This window comes from Heterodontus francisci, chromosome 32, assembly GCF_036365525.1.
Source record: "Heterodontus francisci isolate sHetFra1 chromosome 32, sHetFra1.hap1, whole genome shotgun sequence".
Taxonomy (NCBI): Eukaryota; Metazoa; Chordata; class Chondrichthyes; order Heterodontiformes; family Heterodontidae; genus Heterodontus; species Heterodontus francisci.
The window spans coordinates 47939909-47964355 of record NC_090402.1 but is presented as its reverse complement, the minus strand read 5'-3'; the positions used below and the strand labels follow the sequence as shown (position 1 = coordinate 47964355).

Sequence of the window (24447 nt, the reverse complement as noted above, 5' to 3'; positions counted from 1 at the left end):
GAGTTCAGCAAGGACATGGGCAATATTGTTCTGTTATGTCTCAGTGGTTGAACATGTCCTTGCACAGTGGTTGATGAGTGATGCTATGAGTTGTGTTTGCTCACTTACACATCATACATGTAATTCTAGTACTTACAGTTCAGCACTGTCCTCATCATCATCAATCTCATCAAACAGCTCCTCAGAATATTTAAGGTCCACATCCAAACCCTAAATGAATGAAAGTTCACACAGTGTTATCTCAAAAATTCAATATTTTAGTCATTTCTTTGCCTTTTCTCTCTCTGCCACCCTCACAATGCACCATTAGTCAGTAAACTGTACTCTGCTCCTAGGCCTCTGTACATATCATATGAACTCGCAGAGAGAAGGCATATGAACAGATCCTATGCTATCCTTGATTCTGGTGATGTGTGGGGGAGGGCTGCCATCTGCCTGTGACAAGGAACCCAATGTCTGGGAAGCTGCAAGCATTAGCTGCCTCTTACTGCACTATGTGACATCATATAAGCTGTATCAACTCACGGGACTATCAGTTTACCTGTGCAAGTGTGCTGGCTCAGTGCTTGCCTAGGCATGATCAGGCGACTGGCAATACAGATGAAAACTCAATTTGGCATGTTAAATATATGTCAGTCTGATCGCATCTATGTACAATCTACACTTCTAGACAGTGTTTGTGCTATTTCAAGTACATCACCATGCACCTGTCTCTTTCCACTCCTTTAAAATCCTCATCATCTACCAGCCTCCCAAGACTCCTCAGTGACCATACTCTCTTGCCTCTGAATTCACTGTGTTCCATAAACTTCTCTTCCATGTAAATTAGTCCACCCATATTCTTGACCGCCCCTCCAATCACACCATATCCTGTGGCTTCTCTACTCTGATGGTGTGTATATAAAGGAGTGCCTTGAGTGTAATTCTTTAGCAAAATGTGGGGTTTGAGGATTAATCAGAGTAAACTGTGATACAGAACCAGTTTATACCCCCAAGGGCAAAAGCTCTACTTGCCAAAAAAGACAACCATGGACAACTAGAGGTAAGAGACAACATAAAAAACATACAAAAATGGGTGAATGGGAGATACAAAGAACAGCAAAGAGTGACAAAACAGATAGCAAGAACTACAAAAAGAGCGCATGAAAAGAAACTTGTAAAGGATATCAAAATCAACACAATTTAAAAAAAATTACATTAGGGAAAAAGAAAGCAGTCAGGACCAAATGGGTCCCTTAAAAACTGATTAACGGTGATTTTGTCAACAAAAATAAGGAAATGGTAGACATGCTGAATAATTAATTAGTATGAGTATTTACAGCAAAGGAAGAGGTCAGCGTGCTGGACATCCCTGGGAAACTATTATTGAATTAGGGACATGGACTCACCCAAATAAACATAAGCAAAATAATGGTAATGAAAAAAATTATGGCACTAAAGAGTGACAAATCCCCAGGACCAGATGGTTTCCACCTCAGAGTTTTAAAGGAAGTGAGAACACTGCAGATGATCTGACTATAAACTTCCAAAGTTCTCTAGATTTGGGAAACATTGCTTTAGATTGGAAAACTGTGCACGTTGCTCCGCTATTTAAGAAAGGTGGGGGGGTGCGACAGGGAGGGAAACCGGGAATTATAGACCAGTTAGCCTTACATCTGTTGTTAGGAAATTACTAGAGTCTATAATTAAGAATAGGGTGGCTGAACATCTTGAAAATGTCCTGCTGATCATAGAGAAACAGCATGGATTTGTAAAAGGTAGAGAAGTCATGCCTGACATGCCTGATTGAATTTCTTAAAAAGCTGACTAAAGTAGTGGACAAGGAAATTTGTATGGATGTTATTTCTGTGGACTTCCAGAAGGCATTTGATAAAGTCCCTTATAAGAGACTGTTAGCTAAAGTGAAGCCCATGGAATTGAAGGAAAATTACTGCTCTGGTTAAGAAATTGGCTTAGTGACAGGAGACAGTGAGTAGGGATAACAGGCAGGTACTCTAATTGGCAGAATGTGACAAGTGGTGACCCACAAGCATCTGTGTTGAGGTCCCAACTATTCATGGTATTGATTAAAAACTTAGATGGTGGAATAGAAAGCCACATGTCCAAATTTGCTACTGGCACAAAGATAGGCGGCACTTTAAGAAGTGTAGATGGAAGTATAACATTATAAAGAAATATTGATAGGTTAAAAGAATTAGCAAAATTGTGGCAAATGGCTTTCAATGTAGGCAAATGTGAGGTCATCCACTTTGAATCTGAAAGGAACAGAACAGTATACTTTCTAAATGGTGGAGGTCCAAAGAAACTTGAGGATCCAGTTATATAATCATTAAAAAATGTCATGAACAGGTACAGATAATAAACAAAAAGGATAATTGAATGCTGGACTTTAAGTCTAGTGAGCTTGAGTACAAAGGGGTAGAAATCATGCTTCAGCTATTCAAGGCCCTGGTTAGAACACCTGGAGTACTGTGAGCAGTTCTGAGTACCACACCATAGGATGGATATATTGACCTTGGAGGGAGTGCAGCATGGATTTATCAGAATGATATGTGGCCTCCAAGGGTTAAATTACAAAGAGAGATTGCACAAACCTGGATTGTATTACATGGAGTTTAGACAGTTAAGGTGGTGATTTGATTAAATGCTTTCAAGCTGTTAAAGGGAACAGATAGTTTCTTGCTATCTACCCGATTTCTGCTGGTTGGGGAGACTAGGATTAGGGGGCATAGACTAAAAGTTAGAGCCAGGCATTTCAGGAGTGAAATTAGGAAACACTTCTACATGCAAAGGGTGGTAGAAGTTTGAAACTCTTTTCTGCAAACAGCAATTGATGCTAGATCAATTATTATTTTTAAAATTGAGATTGGTAGATTTTTGTTGACCAAAGGTATTAATGGATTTGGGGCAAAGGTGGGTATATGGAGTTAGGTCACAGATCAGTCATGGCTGAACAGGCATGAGGAGTTAAATGGCCTACTCCTGTTTCTATGGTTCCAGCTTCTGCCTTGAACATCACAAAACAACTCAGCAGTGGCCTTTTCTCGCCCCCCCCCCACCAGTTACGTGCTTACAAGGCCACTCAAGTAAGCATGACCGAAGTTAAATCTTACAGAAGTAAAGCTACCCTGATATGAGTAGCTTTACTACTGTAACGTTAGTAGTAACCCACATTTCCTATCAGCAGCATGGAATTGGCTTAAAATTTAAGTAGCTGATCCAGTAAGCTTGGAATTCACTGGAACTACAAGACCTCCAAGGGTCAATAAATACACCCCAATAACATAGTTAGTTCTGCATATTTTTCTTGGTTAACTGAACCCCAAGGTTTTGGCACATTTGTTCTAAGACCCCAAGTTGTAAAATTTACCTGATAGTGCTCTAGAGCAAATTTAGTTTGTTTGTTCTTGTAGTCAATCTGTATAAGAAATAAAAACAACATTTTACAGTTCAAAAATGTTTCAAACTTTGATGTTCAGCAGCGTAGATAGGAATTTAAACTGCATAAGACCCAGATTGGATACTTGAGGGGAATGTATAAACATACACATACCCTGCACATAAAAAACATGCTGACATAATGTCTCATGGGAACGTCATGAACCTAGCTGCTCCTTCTGGAAGGTGCAATTAAGTGAAAGAGAACCAGTTCTAATGAGAGAAGCAACTGGGCTAGGACTGTGGGATGAAGGCAGAGTTTCGAGCATAACTGGAAAGTATCAACAATGTCAGTTTGTTTCTGCTCCGAAAGGGTGGCATTACACACCATCAGAACAATAGTGTCAGTCTGATCTCTTGCTTTGCTAAACGCCTCTTCTCAGTGGATTAGCTGAGGGACGGTATGGAGTAAAACTCACAGTGAGGAATATCATTGAGTGAGTTCGCCCTTCTTGGGGACCTCTCAGAAACTGGTGTAAAGGGGCACTGATACTGGGGGGAAAAAATTAAAGGGAAAATGGACTCAAGTAGTAAAACCTTCTGGCAATGGGTCCATCAGGTAGAATATTTTTTGTACTGGAGGAAATATTGCACAAAGACTGTAACTAGGCATAGAGAAAACCATTTCCAATTACACATGATTAGAAAACATAGCAGACATATTCTCCCCTCACATCAAAATATCGCTGACCCTCTGAAAAGCACTAAATATGAATTACAGCAAGTTTCTCTTCCATTGAGGAGCACAGATACATCATTGCAACTTGTATCATGCCATTGATAGCGCATTTAAGTCAATAAGTCACAGCAAATATAAATAATAGAAAAACAGGGAGGTTCAACCCATCTATTCGGTGTCAGGTTATTGCTTAACCCCTGAATCAATGAATTGGCTGGTCATTTTTTAAACAAAATCCACAGTGCTCCTTTGGAACAAGTAGGGCTCATCTTATTCTGACATATTCATGGCATTACCATCAACAATTACCCCATTATCAACATCCTGGGAGCTTGCCATTGACTAGAAACTGAACTGACCAGACACATAAATGCCATGGCTACTAAATCGGGTCAGAGGCTGGGTAGTCTGTGGTGAGTGGTTCATCTTCTGACTCCCCAAAGCCTCTCCACCACTTACAAAGCACAATTCAGAAGTGCGATGAAATACACTTCTATTACCTAGATGAGTGCAGCTCCAACAACACTCAAGATGTTCAACACCAGCTAAGTACAGGGGAGATGGTGGCATAGTGGTAATGCTACTGAACTAGTAATCTAGGGACTAATTCCCTGGGGACATGGGTTCAAGTCTCACCACAGGTGCTGGTGAAATTTAAGTTCAGTTAATTATTTTTAAAAATCTGTTAGCTAAAGTGAAGCCCATGGAATTGAAGGAAAATTATTGCTCTGGTTAAAAATTGGCTTAGTGACAGGAGACAGTGAGTAGGGATAACAGGCAGGTACTCTCATTGGCAGAATGTGACAAGTGGTGACCCACAAGCATCTGCGTTGAGGTCCCAACTATTCATTCTATTTATTCAAAACTTAGATGATGGAAAAGAAAGCCACATGTCCAAATTTGCTAATGGCACAAAGATAGGTGGCACTGTAAGTAGTGTAGATGGAAGTATAACATTATAAAGAAATATTGATAGGTTAAAAGAATGAGCAAAACTGCCCTCTGAAATGGCATAGCCAGCCCTCTGTTGTCAAGGGCAGATAGGGATGTGCAACAAATGCTGGCCTTGCTAGCAATGCCCACATACCATGAAAGAATTAAAAAAAAATAAAGCAGTGCACTTGATTGGCACTCCATCCACCACCTTAAACATTCTTTCTACTATGGGCACATCATTGCTGCCATGTGCACTGTCAACAGGAAGAACTGCTAAGGCTTTTTTGACAGCACCTCCCAAATCTGCAACCTCTACCACCTGGAGGGGCAAGACAGTTTGTACATGGGAAAAGACCATCTCAACTTGGGCATGCATTGTTGTTCCTTCATCATCACTTGATAAAAATCCTGAAATCCCCTATTTAACAGTACTTTGGGAGTACCTTCCCAAAACAGACAGCAGCAGTTCAAGGAGGTGGCCCATCACCACTTTCTCAAAGGCAACTATTGATGGGCAATAAATGCCAGCTTTTGAAGTGACCCCCATATCCCAAGAATGAGTTTAAAAATGTGCACTGAAATACTTTACATTTAGAGAGTGCATGTACAGATCAAAGAACAATGAGACAGTCCCTACACACTGCAATTATTTCTTGTAGTCTTCACCATTGCACTGTACACTTGAATTACAGAATGGTTCTGGAACAAATGCATTTGATTTATTGATCCAACCACATCCTGCTTACAAATGAACTATCTGGTATAATCCTATTATTTGCCTCTTCCCCATGAAGTTAAAATGTATAGAATTATAGTTACCTCAGCTTTATCCTTCATCACAAGTTTCATTTCTTCCTCTGCACAGTAAGACTATGTAAATAAAACACACTTTGGTTAAGATTGAGCTGATTCTCATCTTACACATTTGCATGCTATGGGTTTACAAGCTAAACTCGAAAGAATGAGATAGACCTGGGCTACCATTTAGGTGCAGTGACTGATTCAAGCTTTATGCAAGGTACATAACAATTTAAACGGTAACTGCATGAACTGAAGACCAGTTAATTTCCTAGCTCTCCTGTGATGACATGTGGGTGAAGTACTAATAGATAAGAATGTGCACAGTTGCAAATATATGAGGACTGTATTCAAAGTATTGAACCTCCCTATCCACATTATAATTAGCCATTCAGATGAATTCACACATGCACTAGGGACCTTGCCCCTGAACAGTTAACATTTTATTTTAATTTAGGAAACCTGGTGAAGTGTCAAAGTCCCTAGAAAGCTGGAACTAATAGGAGCGAGGAAGATGTAAATAAAGCAGTATTTAGGTTACACCAAGCATGTATTGTTACCTTTCTTTTAGATTTAGTGAAAGAATATTCAAATGTCTCCATGCTTCCAATCTGCAAGAGAGAAGAAATTTGTCATTTCCTTTTTCAAGATCAGAAAAGGTCCTGTTTGATTTAAAAAGGAACTGAGCTCCTGTGGTTAAATCTTTGAATATTTTTGTTCATAAGCTTCACAGGTCAAATTAGTCAAAATCCTGAAAATCAAAGTCATTTTATCAACTGGACCCCTTGTCAACTAACTGCTATATCCTGGCCTCTTACCTTCTCTAGATCCTTCCATTGAGAATTGCCAGCGTGTCATTGGCCGTCTCAATTTCTCTGTTCCTCACTCACATTAACCTATCTCCCTTTAAACTTGCAGCACTCTGTTCTCTCATGGCCCATCCTAACGTTGCCATCAAACCTGCTGACAAGGGTAGAGCTGTTGTTATAAAAGCTAACAGCACTGTGGGTGTACCTACCTCACATGGACTGCAGCGGTTCAAGAAGGCAGCTCACCACTGCCTTCTCAAGGGCAATTAGGAATGGGCAATAAATGCTGGCATAGCCAGTGACGCCCACTTCCCATGAATGAATTTTTAAAAAAGTACTGCAGATGCTGGAAATCTGCAGCTGTTGTCTGACGTACCAACCACTACCTAGCAGAAGCGGAATGCCAACTCTGACACCTCTGCCTACCCCACCATGGACTACGACCCCACCTACGAACATCAAGCCATCGTCTCTAGGTCTGTCACTGACCTCATTCCTCTGGAGATCCTCTCCACAGCCTCCGATCTCATTGCCCGCTTCTACCTCATTCGCAAGATCCACAAGCAGGGCTGCCCTGGTAGGCCCATTGTTTCAGCCTGTTGTTTCCCCACAGAACTGATTTCTTTCCATCTTGAATCTATTTATTCTCCCCTTGTCCAGTCTCGTTCCACCTATATCTGTGACTCTTCTGATGCCCTCTGTCACTTTAACAGTTTCCAGGCCATAACCGTCTCCTTTTCACCATGGACATTCAATCTCTCTACACCTCCATCCCCCAGGACAGTTTGTGGGCTCTCTTTTACTTTCGGAGGCCCAACCAGTCCCCATCCATTAACACCCTCCTCTGCCTGGCTGAACTTCCTCTCCTTTAACTCCACTCAATTCTTCCAAATGTAAAGTGTTGCTATGGGAACCCATATGGGTCCTAGCTGTGTCTGCCCTTTTGTGGGATATGTGGAGCATTCTTTTTCCAGGTCCGCCTCTCACCTCTTTTTCTGGTACACTGATGATTGTATTGATGCTGTTTCCTATTCGCGCCATGAACTGGACTTCCATCACCTTCACATGGTTCATCTACAACTCTTCCCTTTCTTGACTTCTCTGTCTATTTCTGGGGATAGGCTATCAACCAATATCCACGATAAAACTACTGACTCCTACAGCTCCCTTGACTACACTTTCTCACACCCTGCTTCCTATAAGGACTCTTTCATTCTCCCCATTTCTCCATCTTTGTTGTATCTGTTCTGACAATGCACCTTCCATACCAGTGCTTCTGAAATGTCTTCCTTTATCCTCAATCGAGGATTCCTCCCACCGTGGTTGACAGGGCCCTCGACCATGTCCATTTCATGCCCTGCACTTCTGCTGTTACCCCTTCCCCCCACTCCCAAAACCATGAAAGGTTTTCCCTTGTCTCATCTTCCACTCCATCAGCCTCTACATTCAATACATGATCCTCTGCCAATTTTCATCACCTCCATTATGATGCCACTATCAAGCACATCTTTCCAACCCCTTTCAGCATTCTGAAGAGACCGTTACCTTTGCGAGATCCTGGTTCACTCCTCTATCATTTCCGACACCCCCTCCCTTCTCACAGCACCTCCCCATGCAAACGCAGGAGATGCTACATCTGCCATTTTACCTCCTTCCTACTCATCATTCAAGGCCCCAAACACTCTTTCCAGGTGAAACAGCGATTACCTTTAACTTCTTTCAATTTAGTGCACTGCATTCACTGTTTACAATGCAGTCTCCTCTACATCAGGGAGACAAAACGCAGTTTGGGTGACGGTTTCGTGGAACACCTCCATTCAGTTTGCAAACATGACCCCGAGCTTCCAGTCGCCTGTCATTTTAATTCACTGCCCCACTCCCACTTTGATCTCTCTGTCCTCAGCCTTCTAGACTATTCCAATGAAGCTCAATACAAGCTCGAGAAACAGCACCTCATCTTTCGATGATACACTTTACAGCCTTCTGGACTTAATCCTGAGTTAACAAAAACAGAAAATGCTGGAAATACTGAACAGGTTAGGCAGCATCCGTGGAGAGAAAAACAGAGTTAACGTTTCAGGTCTGTGTGACCTTGATCAGAATTGGTCTGCTGAGCATTTCCAGCATTTTCTGTTTTCGTTTCAGATTTCCAACATCCGTCGTATTTTGCTTTTGTGTTTGACGAAATTGAACAATTTCCGATCATAACCTTTGCTCCCTTTTTTTTGGATGGCAGCTGTTGCTAATGATTCTGCATTTTTCCATTTGCACCTCCACTAAACACATCTTTTGTTTCTTTAATTGTCCCATTACCACCCTCCTTCTGCCTTGCACCATCATCTCTTTTCACATTTAATCTCTCCTGTCTGACCTTATCAGAGACCTTCCCTTTTGTTCTTTCTCCCCCTTTCCCTGCCTCTGTACTTGCGATAAATCTGTTACATTTTTAACTTTTTCCAGTTTTGATGAAAGGTCATCAACCTTAAACATTAGGGAGAATTTTAACCCAACTCGCTGGGTGGGAAACCCAAGGGATGGAGTGGAAAGCTGATTTTACACCCTGCCCAATATTCTACCTTATTGACTTCACTGGCAAGTAAAATCAGGTGCGGTGTACAAGCTGTATTGTACCTAATCTTGTCAGTTTACTGACTGATAGATTAAGTTAAAATCACCCCATTAACTCTGCTTCTCTCTCCACCGATGCTACCAGATGTGCTCAGTATTTCCAGCATTTTCTGTTTTTGTTATTTTCTGAAAGTTGTTACCTCCAACAAGAATTCCAGCAGTTTAACTAAGCACAAACCATGCCTCTAAATTCACATTGACTCTTCTTCATGACTTCTATATTCTTTAAGAAGTATTAATATTGTAATGAAGTGGTTTACGTTTTACAGTGGCATTGAATTTGGTTTGTAAACATAATTCAGCCATGCAATTTCATGACAGCAGTTGAAGTAAACCACCCCCAGCAGCTGTAGGCATGTAGTTTAGGTTCAAAAGTACACAGCAGTAGGGGTTAATACCCATATTTTTTTTATTCGCTTGTGGGATGTGGGGGTCGCTGGCTAGGCCAGCATTTATTGCCCATCCCTAACTGCCCTTGAACTGAGTGGTTTGCTAGGCTATTTCAGAGGGCATTTAAGAGTCAACCACATTTCTGTGGGTCTGGAGTCACATGTAGGCTAGACCAGGTAAGGACAGCAGATATCCTTCCCTAAAGGACATTAGAGAACCAGATGGGTTTTTACAACAATTGACAATCATCAGAAGATTTCAGATGAACTTCAAAATTGAGTTGCATCAGGTTCGGAAGGGCCAGTATAAATTGCCTCTCCCAACATCAAACTCAACATGGTTGGCTATCCATTTATTTTATGAAGTGTTTTTTCCACAATTGATTTGGACCAGTTTAGCCTAATCTTTAATGCAATCCATTGACTATCACAGTCCCAGGAGCAGCAACCACAAAAAACTTCTAAAAGCACCAAAATCATATCTTTGGCCTCACTTACTTTAATTTTCTTCAAGATTCTTCTAATGTGCACATCATAAAGCCTTATCATGTACACAGGTGCTTCACACACAATTAATTATTTTGGAGTATAGTTTAATTACTCTATATAGTATGCATGCACCACATTATCATTCTGTACATAGTACAATGCCACAAAAGCAATGAGATGAATGGCCAGTTAACCTGTTTTTGTTGGTGTTACTAGTTAAAGAATGTTGGCCATGAAACCCAGGGAAATACCAACGAAGCAGTGGAACAGGCAGGTTTTTCAGTTTAACATTTTACCAAAGGTCAGCATCTCAAAAAATGCAGCACTCCCTCAGTACTGATCTAGATCATAAACCTGGACCTCTAATAGGGCTTGAATCCATAACTTCATAAACCAGAGGCAAGAGTGCAGCCATCTGAGCTTATCTGTACTTTGTGTACACTTATCTCTCAACCTTGTTTACAACGGATGCTTCTCTACCATCTCAAGATGTTTAACTTCCTATGAAGAATTAATTTGATACCTCAGGCATTTCCTAATTCTCTACATCTCTAAGAACATAGGAAGATCCTTGTGCAACACCTTAGGCTGGATTTTCATTACGGAGGCAGGAAACAGGAGCCAGGTCTGGTTTGGGCTCAGAAACTTGTCTCTGTTGGGCAACTGATTCAGATTCAGATTTTCAAATGCCCTTATTTGGTATGGAGACGGGTTTCCTGTCCACCTAGAGACAGTACGGCTGGGAATGGAGATAAATGGATGAAGTGTAGGACTCATGTAGACACCCCACGGCAGCCATCACTGAGGTTGCTGGTTGTCCTGAGGGAGAGATCTGCATTTTGTGCCAAAACCTTCGACTGCACCAGAGGGAAGTGAGATGTCACAGGGGAACTGGAGACCTGGCACTAGGAGCAGGGCAGACCCTTGCTTCATTGATGCTGATCTTGATGTAATGCTGGAGGCCGTGAGGAAGAGACAAGTCCTCTTCTCGAGGAGGAGGCCACCTTGTCATGCAGAAGGGGCATCTCTTGGTTCTGTGCTATCCACCAACGCCTCCTCCTCTCTTACTTCCTGCTCCTCCAACGATAAGCTGTTTCCATCCAGGGCCTCAAGGGCCACACCTCTCTGGAAGGCCATGTTATGGAGAGCGCAGCACACCACCACAATGGTGGCACAGTAGTTAGCACCGCAACCTCACAGCTCCAGCGGGTTCGATTCTGGCTACTGCTCTGTGTGGAGTTTGCAAGTTCTCCGTGTCTGCGTGGGTTTTCGCCGGGTGCTCCGGTTTCCTCCCACAGCCAAAGACTTGCAGGTTGATAGGTAAATTGGCCATTATAAATTGCCCCTAGTATAGGTAGGTGGTAGGGGAATATAGGGACAGGTGGGGATGTGGTAGGAATGTAGGATTAGTATAAATGGGTGGTTGATGGTCGGCACAGACTCGGTGGGCCGAAGGGCCTGTTTCAGTGCTATATCTCTAAATAAATAAAAGAGACCCATGCAGGGAGGGACTGAAGGATGTCACCCAACTGGTCCAGGCACCGGAATTGGATCTTCAGAAGCCCGATGGACTGTTCAATGGTTGGTCTGTTGTATCATTGGTTGTATCGCCTCTCCTGCAGAGGGGTCAGTAGCCATCTCTTACATACATACATACAAAAATATAAATTAGGAGCGGGTTTAGGCCACGCGGCCCCTCGAGCCTGCTCCACCATTCAATAAGATCATGGCTGATCTGGTTGTAACCTCGACTCCACATTCAAAGACTCTGCTTCCACTGCCTTTTGAGGAAGAGAGTTCCAAAGACTCACAACTCTCTGAGAGAAAAATTTCTCCTCATTTCTGTCTGAAATGGGCCACCCCTAATTCTAGATTCTCCTACAAGGGGAAATATCCTTTCCATATCTACCCTGTCAAGATCTGTCAGGATCTTATATGTTTCAATCAAGTCACCTCCTACTCTTCTAAACTCCAGCAGATACAAGCCCAGCCTGTCCCAACTTTCCTCATAAGACAAGTCGCCCATTCCGGCTATTAGTCTAGTAAAACTTCTCTGAAATGCTTCTTTAAAAAAATAATTTTTTTTATTCATTCGTGGAATGTGGGCGTCGTTAGCCAGGCCAGCATTTATTGCCCATCCCTAATTGCCCTTGAGAAGGTGATGGTGAGCTGCCTTCTTGAACTGCTGCAGTCCATGTGAGATAAGTACAGCCACAGTGCTGTAAGGAAGGGAGTTCCAGGACTTTGACCCAGAGACAGTGAAGGAATGGCAATATAGTTCCAAGTCAGCGTGGTGTGTGACTTGGAGGGGAACTTGCAGGTGGTGGTGTTCCCATGCATTTGCTACCCTTGTCCTTCTAGTTGGTAGAGGTCGCGGGTTTGGAAGGTACCTTCTAAGGAGCCTTGGTGTGTTGCTGCAGTGCATCTTGTAGATGGTACACACTGCTGCCACTGTGCGTCGGTGGTAGAGGGAGTGAATGTTTGTGGATGGGGTGCCAATCAAGCGGGCTGCATTGTCCTGGCTGGCGTCAAGCTTCTAATGCATTTACATCCTTACTTAAACAAGGAGACCAATACAGTGCTTTGTACTCCAGATGTGGTCTCACCAATGCCCTGTATAACTCTTCAAGGGATTTCCCTTGTCCCCTTAGATTCACTTTAGGGGATGGAGTGAAAATCCAACGCAGCCTGGTCTGGTGGAGGATGAAGGAGTCATACAGCTGCCAGGAGAGCGAGTGCACACTTGAACAAAGCTCTTGTTGTGGTTGCTGACCAGTTGGACGTCAAGGGAGTGGAAGCCCATCCTGTTAATGGATCTCACTGGTCGGTCACTGGGTGCCTTGATGGCCACAATCCATGATGCCCTACACCTGGGGGAATCCAGCTATGGAGTCAAAACTCACTGCCCTCTGTCCCTGCACAGGCCCATCTGTGTCAAAGTAAGATCATAACTGATCTGGTTGTAATCTCACCCTCCTGAAGATGGCATCCTTGACCAGCCTGATGGCGTGGGGAGCTGCTAACAGCAAGATGCCACTTTGGCCCACATCTTATCCCCAGAACAACGACCTTGTTGCATAGAAATTCAGGGAGTTGGAGACCTTGACGGCTGCAGGTAAGGGACTGCTATGGGGGCTGCGAGGCCTCAGGTCATTATGGATCAGTGCACAAAGGTCCGAAACCATCTGCTTGGATAGGCATAGCCGCCTCCGGCACTGGTGCTCTGTCATTTGAAGGTAACTGACTCTTGGGCGGTAGACCCGATATCTGAGGTAAAGCCTTCTTCTCCTTGCAACCCACTGTTGTGCTCCTCTGGCCTCCTGCTGTCCAGGAGGTTGCATCTGCTGAAACCTATCCTGGCTGCTATGTCCAATGTCAGAGTAGCCTGTTTCCATATCAACTCCCTCAGTAGGGCTTTGTACGTTTGCCAGGCCTTCCCCTGCGAACCCAGCTGCCCATGTGATGCCAGCAGGCTCATGTCCCTCTCCAGATTCCTACGACTTACCACTGAAAAAAACAAGTCCTACAGCTCCAGCAATGTCTACTCTGTGGCGTTAGTTTGGACCCCTGCATCATGTTAATCACCCCTTCCCACCGCCCTCATGGCCTTCTGCATTGTCCATGTCTTCTAAACTCTGCCATGGTCCAGACTTAGCCCTTCCTTTGAAAATCATAAACTGCTGCTGACAAGCCTGTTAATGAGCACAACAGGTATTTAATGGAGGTGTGCGGGGTTGCCATTCCCTCCCTCTTGGTGTCCCTTTAAAAATGGCTTTGCATTCCGGAGGCAGCGGGACCCAGTGCTGACCTCCAAGAACATGATCTTTGAATCATACTTGCACCCAGTGGACTTTAGAAACCTGGCCCCGCTAGTCACATCCTGCCAATTAGAGAACCTGCCCTTTATACTACTCTCTGTCTCCTTCCTCTCAGTCAATTACCTAACCAGATTAACCAGGGAGGGGGTGGCGTAGTGGTATTGTCACTGGGCGAATAACCCAAAGACCCAGGGTACTGCTCTGGGGACATGGGTTCAAATCCCACCACAGCAGAAGGTGGAATTTGAATTCAATTAATAAATCTGGAATTAAAAGCTAGACTAATGATGGCCATGAAACCATTGTCGATTGTTGTAAAAACCCATCTGGTTCACTAATGTCCTTTAGGGGAAGGAAATCTGCTGTCCTTACCTGGTCTGGCCTACATGTGACTCCAGACCAACAGCAATGTGGTTAACTCTTACATGCCTCTGAAATGGCCTTGCAAGCTACAAAGTCAATAAAAAAGAATGAAACCGGACAGACCACCCGGCATCGACCTAGGCACCGGAAACAACAACGACAAACCCAGCCCTGTCGACCCTGCAAAGTCCTCCTTACTAACATCTGGGGGCTTGTGCCAAAGTTGGGAGAGCTGTCCCACAGACTAGTCAAGCAACAGCCTGACATAGTCATACTCACGGAATCATACCTTATAATGTCCCAGACACTGCCATCACCGGGTATGTCCTGTCCCACCGGTAGGACAGATCCACCAGAGATGGTGGCACAGTGGTATACAGTAGGGAGGGAGTTGCCCTGGGAGTCCTCAACATCGACTCTGGACCCCATGAAGTCTCATGGCATCAGATCAAACATGGACAAGGAAACCTCCCGCTGATTACCACCTACCGCCCTCCCTCAGCCGATGAATCAGTACTCCTCCATGTTGAACAGCACTTGGAAGAAGCACTGAGGGTGGCGAGGGCACAAAATGTACTCTGTGTGGGGGACTTAAATGTCCATCACCAAGAGTGGCTCGGTAGCACCACGACTGGCCGAGTCCTAAAGGACATATCTGCCAGACTGGGTATGCGGCAGGTGGTGAGGGAACCAACAAGAGGGGAACACATACTTGACATCGTCCTCACCGATCTGCCTGCCGCAGATACATCTGTCCATGACAGTATTGGTAGGAGTGACCACCGCACAGTCCTTGTGGAGACGAAATCCTGCCTTCACATTGAGGATACCCTCTATCGTGTTGTGTGGCACTACCACCGTGCTAAATGGGATAGATTTCGAACAGATTTGCAATGCAAAATTGGGCATCCATGAGGCGCTGTGGGTCATCACCAGCAGCAGAATTGTACTCAATCACAATCTGTAACCTTATGGCCCAGCATATCCCCCACTCTACCATTACCATCAAGCCAGGAGACCAACCCTGGTTCAATGAAGAGTGCAAAAGTGCATGACAGGAGCAGCACCAGGCATACCTCAAAATGAGGTGTCAACCTGCTGAAGCTACAACACAGGACTACCTGTGGGCAAAACTGCGTAAGCAGCATGCGATAGACAGAGCTAAGTGATCCCATAACCAACAGATCAGATCTAAGCTCTGACGTCCTGCCATATCCAGCCATGAATGGTGGTGGACAATTAAACAACTAACTGGAGGAGGTGGCTCCACAAATATCCCCATCCTCAATGATGGGGGAGCTCAGCACATCAGTGCGAAAGGCAGAAGCATTTGCAACAATCTTCAGCCAGAAGTGCCGAGTTGATGATCCATCCCGGCCTCCTCCTGAAGTCCCCAGCATCACAGATGCCAGACTTCAGCCAATTCGATTCACTCCGTGTGATATCAAGAAACGACTGGCACTGGATACTGCAAAGGATATGGGTGGGCCCTGACAAAATTCCTGCAATAGTACTGAAGACGTGTGCTCCAGAACTTGCCGCGCCCCGAGCCAAGCTGTTCCAGTACAGCTACAACACTGGCATCTACCCCGCAATGTGGAAAATTGCCAAGGAATGTCCTGTCCACAAAAAGCAGGACAAGTCCAACCCGGCCAATTATCGCCCCATCAGCCTACTCTCAATCATCAGTAAAGTGATGGAAGGTGTCATCAACAGTGCAATCAAGTGGCACTTGCTTAGCAATAACCTGCTCAGTGATGCTCAGTTTGGCTTCTGCCAGGGCCACTCAGCTCCTGACCTCATTACAGCCTTGGTTCAAACATGGATAAAACAGCTGAACTCAAGAGGTGAGGTGAGAGTGACTGCCCTTGACATCAACGCAGCATTTGACCGAGTATGGCATCAAGGAGCCCTAGCAAAACTGGAATCAATGGGAATCAGGGGGAAAACTCTCCGCTGGTTGGAGTCATACCTAACGCAAAGGAAGATAGTTGTGGTTGTTGCAGGTCAATCATCTGAGCTCCAGGACATCACTGCAGGAGTTCCTCAGGGTAGAGTCCTAGGCCCATCTTCAGCTGCTTCATCAATGACCTTCCTTCAATTATAAGGTCAGAAGTGGGGATGTTCGCTTATGATTGCACAATGTTCAGCACCATTCGTGACTCCTCAGATACTGAAGCAGTCTGTGTAGAAATGCAGCAAGACCTGGACAATATCCAGGCTTGGGCTGATAAGTGACAAGTAGCATTCGCGCCACACAAGTGCCAGGCAATGACCATCTCCAACAAGAGAGAATATAACCATCTCCCCTTGACATTCAACGGCATTACCATCGCTGACTCCCCCACTACCAACATCCTAGGGGCTATCATTGACCAGAAACTGAACTGGAGTAGCCATATAAATACCGTGGCTACAAGAGCAGGTCAGAGGCTAGGAATCCTGAGGCGGGTAACTCACCTCCTGACTCCTCAAAGCCTGTCCATCATCTACAAGGCACAAGTCAGGAGTGTGATGGAATACTCTCCACTTGCCTGGATGGGTGCAGCTCCAACAACACTCAAGAAGCTCGACACCATCCAGGACAAAGCAGCCCGCTTGATTGGCACCCCATCTACAAATATGCACTCCCTCCACCACCGACGTACAGTGGCAGCAGTGTGTACCATCTACAAGATGCACTGCAGCAACGTACCAAGGCTCCTTAGACAGCACCTTCCAAACCCACGACCTCTACCACCTCGAAGGACAAGGGTAGCAAATGCATGGGAACACCACCACCTGCAAGTTCCCGTCCAAGTCACACACCATCCTGACTTGGAACTATATCGCTGTTCCTTCACTGTCGCTGGGTCAAAATCCTGGAACTCCCTTCCTAACAGCACTGTGGGTGTACCTACCCCAAATGGACTGCAACGGTTCAAGAAGGCAGCTCACCACCACCTGCTCAAGGGCAATTAGGGATGGGCAATAAATGCGGGCCTGGCCAGCGACATCCCATGAATGAAAAAAAAAAATTAGCCATCAATTCCATGAGCTTCAACTTTAGTTAACAGTCACTTGTGAGGAACTTAATCAAATGCCTTCCGGAAGTCCATATGAATAACATCCATAGACATTCCCCTGTCCACTACTTTAATCAGCTCTTCATGAGATGCATTAAGATTCACCAGGCATGATTTATCCTTTATTATAGTTCTTAGGGCTAATGGGATCAAGGGATATGGGGAGAAAGCAGGAACAGGTTACTGAGTTTGGATGATCAGCCATATTGAATGGCTCGAAGGGCCGAATGGCCTACTCCTGCGTCTACTTTTCAATATTTCTATGTTTACAAATCCATGTTGGTTTTCTCTGATCAGCTGAAAATTTTCAAGGTGTTCAGTCATTCTATCCTTAATTACAGACTCTAGCAATTTCCCGACAGCAGATGTCAGGCTAATTGGTCTATAATTCCCCAGTTTCCTCTGTCACCTTTCTGAAATAGTGGTATTTCTATCCTAACTGTTCTTTAACGAATCTAGTTAATCTTAAATTGCTGCCTGCAATATACACAATGGTTAAATTTAGCTGGATCTCAGTTGCTATCTATTGGGCCTTCATTATCCTGAATGCAGCTGGTTCAGCCCAAAACTGCCACCTATAGGATTTGTTCAATTGACAGTCTTTAAAGCTATAAACTAAAATGGTTTGGAATAAAATTAAGTTCCATTTCCAGCACACTCTCTATAACTGCAGTCAAAGCCCAACAACAACAGTCTTGTATATACTGCACTTCACAATCGGCAAACACTCCTTTCATTGATCAAGTACCAGAGAGCTCAGCTGCCTTTCAGCCAGACTGAGTAACTCTGGGGGTGAGCAAAGCATCACCAAACTCAAAATCTACTGATCGTTTACTTGTGACCTTGGTTATTACCCATCATTGTGAAACCACATCGTACAACTGCTGTTACATCAGCTTGACAAGTTTTGCCTACACTACATCAGATCCATCATGCATTATCAAATGGCAGGACCATGTTACCTATTGTGTTGATACCAATCTATCCATAATACACGAAAAATATTGCATCTGCTCACATGCCCTGTCTCTACCAGTTGACTTTTTGGTGTCATGTTGTCATATTTTTTGTGTCAACAGTTGCACATTTATTATTGCATACATAATCTGTCACACCGTAATTACACAATGTAGGTACTAGTTGGCTTTGTGCTCAGCCTGTTCGCAGACCCTTTCTGACAATCTCAGATCCTTCATCCACCATGTTGGAATTCCCCACAGGAGAAGGTTATAAATTTCATTTTTTGCCTTTATCCTTTATTAAATATCTAATTATTTTACCACTTTATTCCTTTTAAAGACCTTTCAGCCTCCTGCTTGTTGCATCCTTGAAATAAAAATATTAAATTACCATTTTTTTTGTTCCTTCGTTGCACTGCACTTTCCTTCTTTCTCACCAATGGCTCACGCTCACAGTTGTGGTCCCGGTCAAACTTAGAGCTGCAGAAATTTATCCCACAGATATTTTTAATCACTGAAATAGTACTAAGCCTACTCTCCTTCAGGGAATTTCAGGCCATTCCCTGACTTGCAATCTGCTGAATGTTCGACAGAAAATAAATAACCTACAAGAGCACCCATTCAAACCCAGAATGAAATAAAATGCAACAGGCACAACAGCTTTCTATTATTGTGTTGCATTTACCTGTTCAAGATGTTCAGGTTTTGCAGCTACTTCCATCTTTTGGTACGCTTGATCCTTCTGGAAAAAAGGAGCATTTTTCCAGAATTGTTATATTTCAGTCTGGTATAATTAATATTAATGTAAAAATATTTGTATTTGATCTTCAGGCTGAATTGTAGGATACATTTATCAGTAAATAAAGCAGTGCAAACTAATTTCTATCTTGGGAGAAGAGGTCTTGCTTTGTATTCATATTTACCTCCTACAAACAAAAAATAATTTTGTGCCATCGATATTAGAATATGTTAACTTCAAATTTCTTTGTCTACAAAACCAACTTTTGATGGGATACTACACCATGAGGTACTACACCCTTCAAATGTTAGCTTAGAAACTGAGTATTAGTTTGACTATGGAAATAAAGCATTACAGAGGAAGTGCATCAAGATTTCAGATCTTCTTTTGGGCCTCCTTATCTCGAGAGACAATGGATACGCGCCTGGAGGTGGTCAGTGGTTTGTGAAGCAGCGCCTGGAGTGGCTATAAAGGCCAATTCTGGAGTAACAGGCTCTTCCACAGGTGCTGCAGAGAAATTTGTTTGTTGGGGCTGTTGCACAGTTGGCTCTCCCCTTGCGCCTCTGTCTTTTTTCCTGCCAACTACTAAGTCTCTTCGACTCGCCACAATTTAGCCCTGTCTTTATGGCTGCCCGCCAGCTCTGGCGAATGCTGGCAACTGACTCCCACGACTTGTGATCAATGTCACACGATTTCATGTCGCGTTTGCAGACGTCTTTATAACGGAGACATGGACGGCCGGTGGGTCTGATACCAGTGGCGAGCTCGCTGTACAATGTGTCTTTGGGGATCCTGCCATCTTCCATGCGGCTCACATGGCCAAGCCATCTCAAGCGCCGCTGACTCAGTAGTGTGTATAAGCTGGGGATGTTGGCCGCTTCAAGGACTTCTGTGTTGGAGATATAGTCCTGCCACCTGATGCCAAGTATTCTCCGAAGGCAGCGAAGATGGAATGAATTGAGACGTCGCTCTTGGCTGGCATACGTTGTCCAGGCCTCGCTGCCGTAGAGCAAGGTACTGAGGACACAGGCCTGATACACTCGGACTTTTGTGTTCCGTGTCAGTGCGCCATTTTCCCACACTCTCTTGGCCAGTCTGAACATAGCAGTGGAAGCCTTACCCATGCGCTTGTTGATTTCTGCATCTAGAGACAGGTTACTGGTGATAGTTGAGCCTAGGTAGGTGAACTCTTGAACCACTTCCAGAGCGTGGTCGCCAATATTGATGGATGGAGCATTTCTGACATCCTGCCCCATGATGTTCGTTTTCTTGAGGCTGATGGTTAGGCCAAATTCATTGCAGGCAGACGCAAACCTGTCGATGAGACTCTGCAGGCATTCTTCAGTGTGAGATGTTAAAGCAGCATCGTCAGCAAAGAGGAGTTCTCTGATGAGGACTTTCCGTACTTTGGACTTCGCTCTTAGACGGGCAAGGTTGAACAACCTGCCCCCTGATCTTGTGTGGAGGAAAATTCCTTCTTCAGAGGATTTGAACGCATGTGAAAGCAGCAGGGAGAAGAAAATCCCAAAAAGTGTGGGTGCGAGAACACAGCCCTGTTTCACACCACTCAGGATAGGAAAGGGCTCTGATGAGGAGCCACCATGTTGAATTGTGCCTTTCATATTGTCATGGAATGAGGTGATGATCCTTAGTAGCTTTGGTGGACATCCGATCTTTTCTAGTAGTCTGAAGAGACCACGTCTGCTGACGAGGTCAAAGGCTTTGGTGAGATCAATGAAAGCAATGTAGAGGGGCATCTGCTGTTCACGGCATTTCTCCTGTATCTGACGAAGGGAGAACAGCATGTCAATAGTCGATCTCTCTGCACGAAAGCCACACTGTGCCTCAGGGTAGACGCGCTCGGCCAGCTTCTGGAGCCTGTTCAGAGCGACTCGAGCAAAGACTTTCCCCACTATGCTGAGCAGGGAGATTCCACGGTAGTTGTTGCAGTCACCGCGGTCACCTTTGTTTTTATAGAGGGTGATGATGTTGGCATCGCGCATGTCCTGGGGTACTGCTCCCTCGTCCCAGCACAGGCATAGCAGTTCATGTAGTGCTGAGAGTATAGCAGGCTTGGCACTCTTGATTATTTCAGGGGTAATGCTGTCCTTCCCAGGGGCTTTTCCGCTGGCTAGGGAATCAATGGCATCACTGAGTTCCGATTTGGTTGGCTGTATGTCCAGCTCATCCATGACTGGTAGAGGCTGGGCTGCATTGAGGGCAGTCTCAGTGACAGCATTCTCCCTGGAGTACAGTTCTAGGTAGTGCTCAACCCAGCGGTCCATCTGTTTGCGTTGGTCAGTGATTATGTCCCCCGATTTAGATTTGAGGGGGGTGATCTTCTTGATGGTTGGCCCAAGAGCTCTCTTCATGCCATCATACATTCCTCTGATGTTTCCGGTGTCTGAGGCCAGCTGAATATGACTGCATAGGTGTTGCCAGTAGTCGTTTGCGCAACGCCTAGCTGTTCTTTGTGCAGTACTTCTGGCTGCTTTAAGTGCTGCGGATGTTAAATCGCTGGGGGCTTTCTTGTAGTTCAAAAGTGCAATGCGCTTAGCGGCTATGACAGGTTCCAGCTCTTCATTATGAGATTGAAACCAGTCTGCATTTCTCTTCGCACTTTTGCCGTAGGTGGTCAAAGCTGACTCATAGATGGCGTCTCTGATGTGGGCCCACTTGGTCTCAGCATCCCCTGTGGGAGTGTTTTGAAGGGCTGTTACAAGTGAATTTAGAAATTTTTGTAACAGCTGTGGGTGAGAAATTCTGCTCGTGTTGATGCGCGGGTGGCCCTTCTGCTTGGAATGATGCAACTTCTTTGGTCTGAGTCTAACCTTGCTGCACACCAGGGAGTGGTCGGTGTCGCAGTCCGCACTGTGGAAGCTGCGTGTGATTTGAACACTGTTTAAGGCGGCTCGCCTTGTGACAATGAGGTCTAGCTGGTGCCAACGACGTGATCTTGGGTGCCTCCATGAAACCTGGTGACAGGGTTTAGTGTGAAAGAACGAGTTGGTGATGCAGAGGTTATGATAGGTACACAACTCAAGCAGTCTCTGCCCGTTCTCATTCATCCTTCCAACGCCATAGCGCCCAAGGCAGGAGGGCCATGAGTCATGGTCGGCCCCAACCCTGGCATTAAAGTCCCCCAGCAGGAATAGGTGTTCGGTGTTGGGGATGCTGCTAATGATGTTATGGAGTTGTTCATAGAACTGGTCTTTAGCTTCAGGTGCGGAACAGAGTGTTGGAGCATAGATGCTGAGTAGGTGTACTGGACCAGAGGTGGTGAGCAGTCGGATGGACAGTATGCGTTCCGAGCCATTTGAGGGAGGCTCTATCATGCTGAGCAAGGAGTTTCTGATGGCGAAGCCCACTCCATGCTGTCTTGGTTCTTCAGGATCCCTGCCCTGCCAGAAGAAGGTGTAGTCTTGCTCTGCTAGAGAGCCACTCGCGGGGAGGCGAGTCTCCTGAAGTGCTGCAATGTCCACATTGAGTCTACTGAGCTCGTTGTTAATGATGGCGGTCTTCCGAGAATCGTTGATTTGTGTAAGGTCTTCCGACAGGCCAGGACACATAGTTCTGACGTTCCAGCTTGCAAAGCGAAGGGCTGGTACCTTCTTTCCTTTTTTCATGTTGTTTGGTGCGGTGTATCAGTCCACCTTTCGGGCAATGACCCTGAGCTCCAAGCACCCATTGAAGCAGGCAGACTGTGGCGGGACAGAACCTTATTGACCGAGGGCTGCCCGGTTTGAGGCGGGCGGTAGCTGTCCAGTGAGGTGCAATGACCTCTCCCACCGACAAAGGCAACCCGTGGCGCCCAGTTTCTACGCCAATTTATCTGGACTTATAACCCGTAACTGCTGCCTTCCGTGTTGTTTCAGTCGCTGTGAGGCAACTATGGAGTGACCTCTCCATGGCGCATGCCTGGGCAAATTTATGGAGGTTGAGAGTTGCCCAGTCGTCAAAACCCCCCTCTCGGCCTTTCTGGTGGGGTCCAAAGGAGTGCAGGACACGACGTTTGGCACCAGTATGGCTGCAGGAACTGCCGGAAACATGCCAAAGGTGACACATGACCGCCTACGGGGTTCCGCTCTGGATTTTCTGTTAGGGTTTACTCCCTTAGCCTTGGTCTCTCCCGAGACGCCCACAAGGCAGTGGGGTTGTTGGGGCCCCTACACAGGTGTAGGATGGTGCCGGTGGGAGGAGGGGATGCAAGGGGGAGGGGTAGAGGGAGGAGGGGGGGGTGCAGGGGAAGGGGGTGCGGGGTGAAGATGGTGCGAGGGGGGGGCGGGCTGGGACGGGGTTGTGAGGGGGTGAGCTGAGAGGGTGGAGCAGGGAAGGGGAGGGGGGTGGAAGGGGGGTAAAGGGTGGGGGAGGGGGGGTGGAATCTGGTGCAGGTAATAAGCCATTTCCTCAGTGCCCACCATCGACGTCCGGAAAGCTCATCCACGTCCTTCGGGAGGTGAAGCATCATTTGGCAGACTTAGAGGTGATTACATTTGCTAAGGGTTTTTTTTTTTGCAGTGGTTTAAATAAAGGCATGCAGCATTGCCGACAGTGCGCTGCAGATGCTCTCCGAGCCATCTCCCGCGGGCGCTTTGAAGTTGCGGCCGGGGGGGCCGTTCGTGGATGTTTTGGGTGTTCGGGGCACCTTTTCACAGGACTTCTCTCGGGTCCCGCAGCTCCTTCTTCACCTCAATGGACTTACCGCATGCCGTGGCTGCAGACACTCTGGACTGTGAAGACAGCAGGATCGGAGATTGAAGTATCGGCAGCTGTTCTCGTCAGTTTCATCCGGATCAATTTCATTGAGAAAACAAAGAGCAGGTGTGGCTGGGGGAGGGCAGTGGGCCCAGGTAACATACACTAAACTAACTGTTAACTTTTAGATAGGGCTAAAATGAACTGATTTAAAGAGCCAGGGGAATTTAAACAGTTTAAGAGGGCAGATTGGGGGAGAAAACGTTAGGGATGGGAGCAGATGGCCATGGATAGAGTTGAACAGCAAGGGAGCTTCCTAGGGAGCTTCCAGCCCAGGAGCCATCTTGAAAGGTAAGATTTCAGATCACACACAGTAATAACAATCCTCAACAATACTAAGAAAATTATTCTGTTTCACAGCAGAAGCAACATCCTCAGAACAAAAGAAACAATGAACTTAATAGGCAGATGCTTAATACAGCTTTGCTGGGTTTCACATCATAAAATTTTACAGTGCAGAAGGGGCTCATTTGACTTATAATGTCTGTGTCAGCTCTCTGAGAGCTACCCATTTCCCATGTCTTTTTAAAACTTTCCTTTTTCAATTATTTAACCATTTCCTTTTTGAAAGTGATTTTGAAT

General features: G+C 45.3%; 1 protein-coding gene across 1 annotated transcript in view; it reads right to left on the bottom strand.

Annotated features, from left to right (window-relative positions):
• LOC137347476 (uncharacterized) overlaps nt 1–24447 on the bottom strand; it is a 63062-nt gene that overhangs the window by 1879 nt on the left and 36736 nt on the right. Inside the window, exons 11-15 of the mRNA XM_068011922.1 lie at nt 19057–19113; nt 6412–6462; nt 5873–5923; nt 3371–3418; nt 137–210 (exon numbers count right to left, since the gene is read on the bottom strand). Coding sequence (XP_067868023.1) covers nt 137–210; nt 3371–3418; nt 5873–5923; nt 6412–6462; nt 19057–19113 — 281 coding nt within the window. The remainder of the gene's footprint in view (nt 1–136; nt 211–3370; nt 3419–5872; nt 5924–6411; nt 6463–19056; nt 19114–24447) is intronic.